Source organism: Lactuca virosa, chromosome 8 (genome assembly GCF_052849685.1).
Source record: "Lactuca virosa cultivar CGN04683 chromosome 8, Lactuca_virosa_CGN04683_v6, whole genome shotgun sequence".
Classification (NCBI taxonomy): Eukaryota; Viridiplantae; Streptophyta; class Magnoliopsida; order Asterales; family Asteraceae; genus Lactuca; species Lactuca virosa.
The window spans coordinates 11,170,238-11,176,720 of record NC_136433.1 but is presented as its reverse complement, the minus strand read 5'-3'; the positions used below and the strand labels follow the sequence as shown (position 1 = coordinate 11,176,720).

At 36.7% G+C, this 6,483-nt stretch overlaps 1 protein-coding gene across 2 annotated transcripts; it reads left to right on the top strand.

The window, feature by feature from the left end:
* Positions 1-1,858: 1,858 nt before the first annotated feature.
* MSH3 (homolog of DNA mismatch repair protein MSH3) lies at positions 1,859-6,405 on the top strand. 2 transcript variants are annotated; one of them, XM_079068452.1, is made up of 10 exons: positions 1,859-3,050; positions 3,148-3,321; positions 3,399-3,662; positions 3,746-3,967; positions 4,057-4,308; positions 4,439-4,570; positions 4,667-4,909; positions 5,031-5,102; positions 5,191-5,811; positions 5,895-6,405. In XM_079068452.1, exons 1-10 carry the CDS (start codon positions 2,013-2,015, stop codon positions 6,108-6,110), a joined length of 3,234 nt encoding a protein of 1,077 aa, XP_078924578.1. In that variant the 5' UTR covers positions 1,859-2,012; the 3' UTR covers positions 6,111-6,405. The 2 variants fall into 2 exon arrangements, with proteins under 2 accessions (XP_078924578.1, XP_078924577.1); XM_079068451.1 differs by having other exon boundaries at positions 4,649-4,909.
* Positions 6,406-6,483: the final 78 nt, after the last annotated feature.

The following is a 6,483-nucleotide window of genomic DNA, read 5'->3' as shown; positions in this document are numbered from 1 at the left end:
CGACTTCTATTTCTATAGTTTTAGTATAGTAAGTTGAGCGTTGAAGCGCTGCAATAATCTTTTTAAAAGAAAGTTTCAGTGACACAGTTCTGACCACGAAGTTCTAAGTTTTCGCTAGAATACCCTGTCATTTTAGAGGAAAAACTAAGTCGTTAGTAGCAAATCTCGGAGCGCCACAGAGCCCCGAGAAATAGATTTTTCGGTATCGAAGTTTTGCTCACGTAATGTCTGATTTTTTGTCAAATAATTTGTAAGTTAAGTTATGCTTCTCGTGCTTTAAGTATAAATTACATTTATGTTTATAATCTTTATTATGAATTTATAATTATGATTTATCAGTAATATCATTGATCTACTTACAAGAATGATGACAATGTAAGATTAGTGAGGTGTTTAAATTAGATTAAAACTTATACCATTGCATAACCATTTGTGATTTTGTTTTTTTTTCTTTTTCGATTTTCATGCAATAACCATATTAAATAAGGAAAATGTCATTTTAACCCTACAAACTTTTTTTTTTGTTTGTTTTAAATAGTCACTTGTTTGTTTGTTTGTTTTTTTTTTTTTTTTTTTTTTTTGCACTTTAGAGGACCTAAGTCTATTTTACAGGTTAAATAAATCTTTTAACCTTTTATAACAGGTAACTAAGAAGTATATAATATTTTGTTAATGTAGAAGACCAAGTATGATAACATTTGGCTGAAGTGGAATGCCATGTGCATTACAAAAACACGTCCTCCTAAAATATGAAGAACTTAGGCTTTTTGTGCTCAAGACCTCACAAGTGTTCCTCGATCGTCCCCACCGTCGTACATCCAAATTCATTCTCATCTTCAAATAATTCCCCTGTTACTTTGGCAGGTCAAAAACCACGATTCTTTTCCTTGATTTCTCAATCTACTGAAGTGTTGCTGCTAATTTCCTACTCCGCCGATTTTCCTAGTTTGATTTCTCTCACATTACCACGACCCCGTTTCAATCTCAATCTGAAACCCACTTGGAGTCAGTGGCGTAGCCACATATACTTTAGGTGGGTCCTAGGACCTACCTAAGGTTTAACATTTTTATAGAAATTATATAGAAACTTATACTAGGACCTACCTTCCGGTATTGAAAAATATAAAGAACCTATCTAATTATGTATGAGGAACCACTTAACGTTTTGTTCTAGATTCGTCACTGCTTGGAGTTCGTTGAACGTATTGGATATAGAGATTAAACAGGTGCGTTTGTTTGCCCCACATTTGGTGAAAACAAACGGGCGTGTCGCCCTTGCGATTTAAGAGAACACCAAAACATTACCGATCATGATTATGGAATTGAAGCTCGAAACAAACGAGTTGCAAAACGAAATGCGTCATGGAATGGTTCGAATCGAATTAGACTGCGATAAACAACAATAAAGAGGGAACCGGCGGAGGAGGATTACTATGTGATGGAGACACTTGCGGTGGTAGCGATAGGTGTCGGAGTGTTTCCGGGAAATCCGGGGTGGAAAGTCCCGACGGTAAGATTGCATACAAAGACACTTGGATCGTAATCTGCAACAGATGCAGAGTTAACCCCAATGACAAAAGGTATCATCACTATCACCAAGAAGCTCCATTAAAATATTCAAATTACCACCTCTTGCCACCGCATGAACAAAAATCTCTTGTATTATATGCATTGTAGTTTGTACTATGCTCAATAGAAGCATAAAGACTTGAACCTAAACTATCCATTCGAAATATTTCTATGGACAGGGACCATATCGGTTAAAATCTTTGATGACGCGTAATTGGAGTTGACTCATCCACAGTTTCACTATTTATTTTGGAATAAATGCTATTATATCTGACTAAATTACGAAGAATTTTGGTTATTTTACTAAATTTCTTTTGGTTTCCACTTTCCACCCATGGAGCGAGATTCAGAAAACGAAAAGCGCGCCAATACGTTCACATAACCGCCCTCACTCCAAAATCCTCAAACAAAAAATCCGATATCGCCGTCGCACCGCCACCGTCATGGGAAAGCAAAAACAACAAGCTATTTCCCGTTTCTTCGCCCCCAAACCAAAGCCATCTTCTTCCCCAACGTCAACTTCGCCTCCATCGTCACCGCCGCCGTCGCAATCACCTCTACCGAATTCATCAACACCTCCCCCTAACATCTCCGCCACCGTCACATATTCTCCTCTTAAACGCCTTCGTACCTCCCAGCTCATATCCCCGATCAAAAAACCCTCCAAAACCCCCCGATTATCCCCCAATCCCGACCTTGCGGAATCTTCTCGAACTAAACAATCTCCACCCAGTGAAAACCCTAAACCCTCTTTGTCGAATCCCACTCTTCACGAAAAGTTTCTTAGCAAACTTCTAGAACCTTCTGAAGAAGATACAGCTAATGTTCTTACTGCAGATGCTAAGGCTCCATTAAACCCCAAATACACCCCATTGGAGCAGCAGGTAGTAGAGCTTAAAGCTAAGTACAAAGACGTTCTTTTAATGATTGAAGTTGGTTACAAGTTTCGTTTCTTCGGTGAAGACGCTGAGAATGCCGCTAGGGTTTTGGGAATCTACGCACACATGGATCACAATTTCTTGACAGCTAGTATACCCACTTACCGATTAAACGTCCATGTGAGGAGACTAGTAAGCGCAGGGTACAAAGTGGGCGTTGTTAAACAGACCGAAACCGCAACAATCAAGGCTCACGGGTCAAATAAAATGGGTCCATTTTGTCGTGGATTATCAGCATTGTACACAAAGGCCACACTTGAAGCATCTGAAGATGTGGGTGGAGGAGGAGAAGAAGGGTGTGGATCATGTAATAACTATTTAGTTACTGTCGTTGAAAATGTAAATGTTGGCGACGACAAGGGGAATAATGAAAGTGGAGTTGATGTGAAAATTGGGATTGTTGCTGTTGAAATTTCAACTGGAGATGTTATTTTTGGAGAATTTGACGATAACTTGCTAAGAACTGGGCTTGAGGCTAAGATATTGAGCTTGTCTCCTGCTGAACTGCTTCTTGTTGATCCCCTCTCTAAGCTAACAGAGAAGGTAGTTGATTACTTGATTTCAACTCAATAAAACTTTTATACTTGTGTAAATATTGAATAAAATTGTTTGCTAATTGGATCTCTGTTTTCATATTTAGTTTTTAGTGGCATACGTGGGACCCGCTTCAAATGTCCGGGTGGAACATGCCTCTAGAGACCGCTATACAAATGGTGGTGCACTTGCTGAAGTATTGTCATCTTTTGATAAAATAGGTGATAGCCTTCTAAATGATACTCAAAAGGAAAAAACAAAATGTCATCATGCAACTGAGGTGTGTGATTCTTGTTATCTCTTATTATGATGTACATGTGTTACTTTTTTTTAAATCTAATCCCTTTTTATGTGTAGGCGATTATGGGTATGCCTGATTTAGCTGTTCAAGCATTAGCATTGACCATTGACCATCTGAAACAATTTGGTTTTGAAAGAATTTTGTGTTTGGGAGCTTCATTTCGCCCTTTTTCCAATGATTTGGAGATGACACTTTCAGCCAATGCAATGCAGCAATTAGAGGTTTTGAAGAACAACTCTAATGGATCTGAATCTGGCTCATTGTTTAGCTGTATGAATTACACTTTTACCACATTTGGCTCAAGACTTCTCAGACATTGGGTATAGCTATTTGTTATAATCATCATTATTGCTTTTTTTAAGGAATTTAGTGTTTGCTAATTGGGTCCCACCTCATGAATCAGGTGAGTCATCCTTTACGTGACAAAAGCATGATCAGTGCACGTCTCGATGCTATTTCTGAGATTCTTGAATCAATGGGTTTTTCTAAAGATTTTAATGATGGAAGACACACTGATGTCAATCTTCATCAACTTCTTAGTTTAGTTCTTACTAATTTAGGAAAGTTACCTGATATTCAACGTGGAATTACTAGAATCTTCCATCGAACTGCCACAGCATCAGAGGTAATAATGAGTTGTTACTTTTCAACTTAATGAGCTTAATGGGTTAAGCACTTAATCTAGACAGTTATACATGACTGTTTCCTATACAGTTCATAGCAGTTATTCAAGCCATCTTAGTGTCTGGAAAACAACTTCAGAAGCTTCAAGTTGAAGAAGACAATGAAGTCAACCATGTGGAAAAGACCATTCAGTCCCTGTTGCTAAAAAAGTTGATTCTGACTGCATCATCATCCAGCATAATTTCCACATCAGCAAGGCTGTTGTCTGCCTTGAATACAGAAGCTGCTGAACAGCGTGACATTTCCAATCTGTTTGTTGTTTCTGAAGGACAATTTCAAGAGGTAATTATAAATAAAGTTTTATATATATATATATATATATATATATATATATATATATATATATATATATATATGATCTCTAATTTATCTTCAGTTATATATTTATAACTGTTTTATATCTGATTACCAGATTGCTACAGCAAGGAATAAAGTGAAACAAGAAAAAGATAAGTTAGATTTATTAATTAATATATTCCGCAAACAACTGAAAAATCAGAAATTGGAATTCATGAGTGTGTCTGGGACAACACATTTGATAGAGGTAATTTATATATTTTTATAAATTATAATTTAAATTATATCTATAAATATTTTTTTTTACTGAACTTTATCTTCACAGTTACCAGTAAATGTAAAGGTACCTTCGAACTGGGTGAAGGTTAACAGTACTAAAAAGGCAATACGCTATCATGCACCGGAGGTATTAACAGCTTTAGACCATTTATCATTAGCAAACGAGGAGCTTGCTATTGTGTGCCGTTCAGCTTGGCAGAAGTTTCTAGAAGAATTCACAGGATTCTATCAAGACTTTCAGAGTGCTGTTCAAGCACTAGCATCCTTAGATTGCTTACATTCTCTTGCTCTACTTGCAAGAAAAAAGGTTTCTTTCTTTTAATGTTATAAATTTGAGAATGAATTACATTTTTGGTCCCTTAGTATAACTGATGTTTGCATTTTTGGTCCCTTATTTTGACCAATTCAACCCGCTTTTGATCTATTAGGATTACACTCGCCCTGTTTTTGTTGATGATAATGAACCTGTTCAAATCTGTATATCATCAGGTCGTCATCCGGTATGTAACATCATTTTTTTAAAATGTTTTTGCATAGTGTTTTTTTTTTTTTTTAATATATATATTACCATGAAATGAATATAAACAGGTTATGGAGACAATGTTAGAAGATAATTTTGTTCCAAATGATACAAATTTACATTCAGAAGGAGAGTATTGTCAAATTGTGACGGGACCAAATATGGGTGGAAAGAGTTGTTATATACGACAGGTGGCACTGATTGCCATCATGGCACAAGTGGGTTGTTATGTACCTGCCAAGTCAGCAAAGCTCCATGTATTAGATGGGATCTACACACGAATGGGAGCTTCTGATAGCATCCAACAAGGAAGGAGCACGTTTCTAGAAGAGTTAGGTGAAGCTTCTAACATACTTCACGCCTGCACAAATCGATCTTTAGTGATTCTTGATGAGCTTGGGAGAGGCACTAGCACGCATGATGGTGTAGCCATTGCTTATGCTACACTGCAGTATCTTGTAGAACAAAAAAGATCCATGGTGTTGTTTGTGACTCATTATCCAGAAATAGTTAATATGACAAAAGGGTTTGGTGGGCGTGTGGGGTCTTACCATGTTTCATATCTGACATCTTCGCAAAAAGACGAATCTAACCCTGGTTGCGACTATGAAGATGTTGTTTATCTTTATAAGCTTGTTCCTGGTGTTTCAGAAAGGAGCTTTGGGTTTAAAGTTGCACAGCTTGCACAGGTCAGTTTGACTTTTAAGTTTTGACTTTTTGAGATAGTCAAACTTCATCTTTTATGTTTTTTTTGTGTTGTGTTGTGTTGCAGATACCTTTGTCGTGTATAAATCGAGGGAGTGAGATGGCAGTGAAATTGGAGGAAGTGGTGAGGGACAGATGTAAAAGCAGGTTGGCAATGGCAGATAAGAATTTACAGGAAATATTTTCAAATTTGAATTTGGCGTTTTTGGAAGATGTTGATCCTGTAAAAAGCTTAGAGTGTTTGAAGCATGCGAGAAGCCTTGCACTTGCATTGAGAAATTAGTAAAATGAGTTTTTCATTTTGTTTCTGCTTCTAATGTTCTTGTAAGGCGCTAGTTCTATGGTGGTTGAGATGATGACGTAACTTGGTGTGAGAGTGATCACATCACATATATTTATCTAGTCAAAACGTCTTTTACCAGGTATAATCACCTTCTATTTGAATCGGAATCTGTTACATGTTTGGTTTGGTTGGTTGAAAATGGAATACATTTTAATCATATTTCTTTGTTTGTTATTTTCTATTTGGTTTGTAAATTGATCAGTTAATTTGGAATGTAAATTATGTTAATCAGTGATACTGTTTTTGTCATAAATCCCATTAAATACTATGAAGATTGCCCAAAGTCGTGCAATCGCTTGTCATATATATCAAG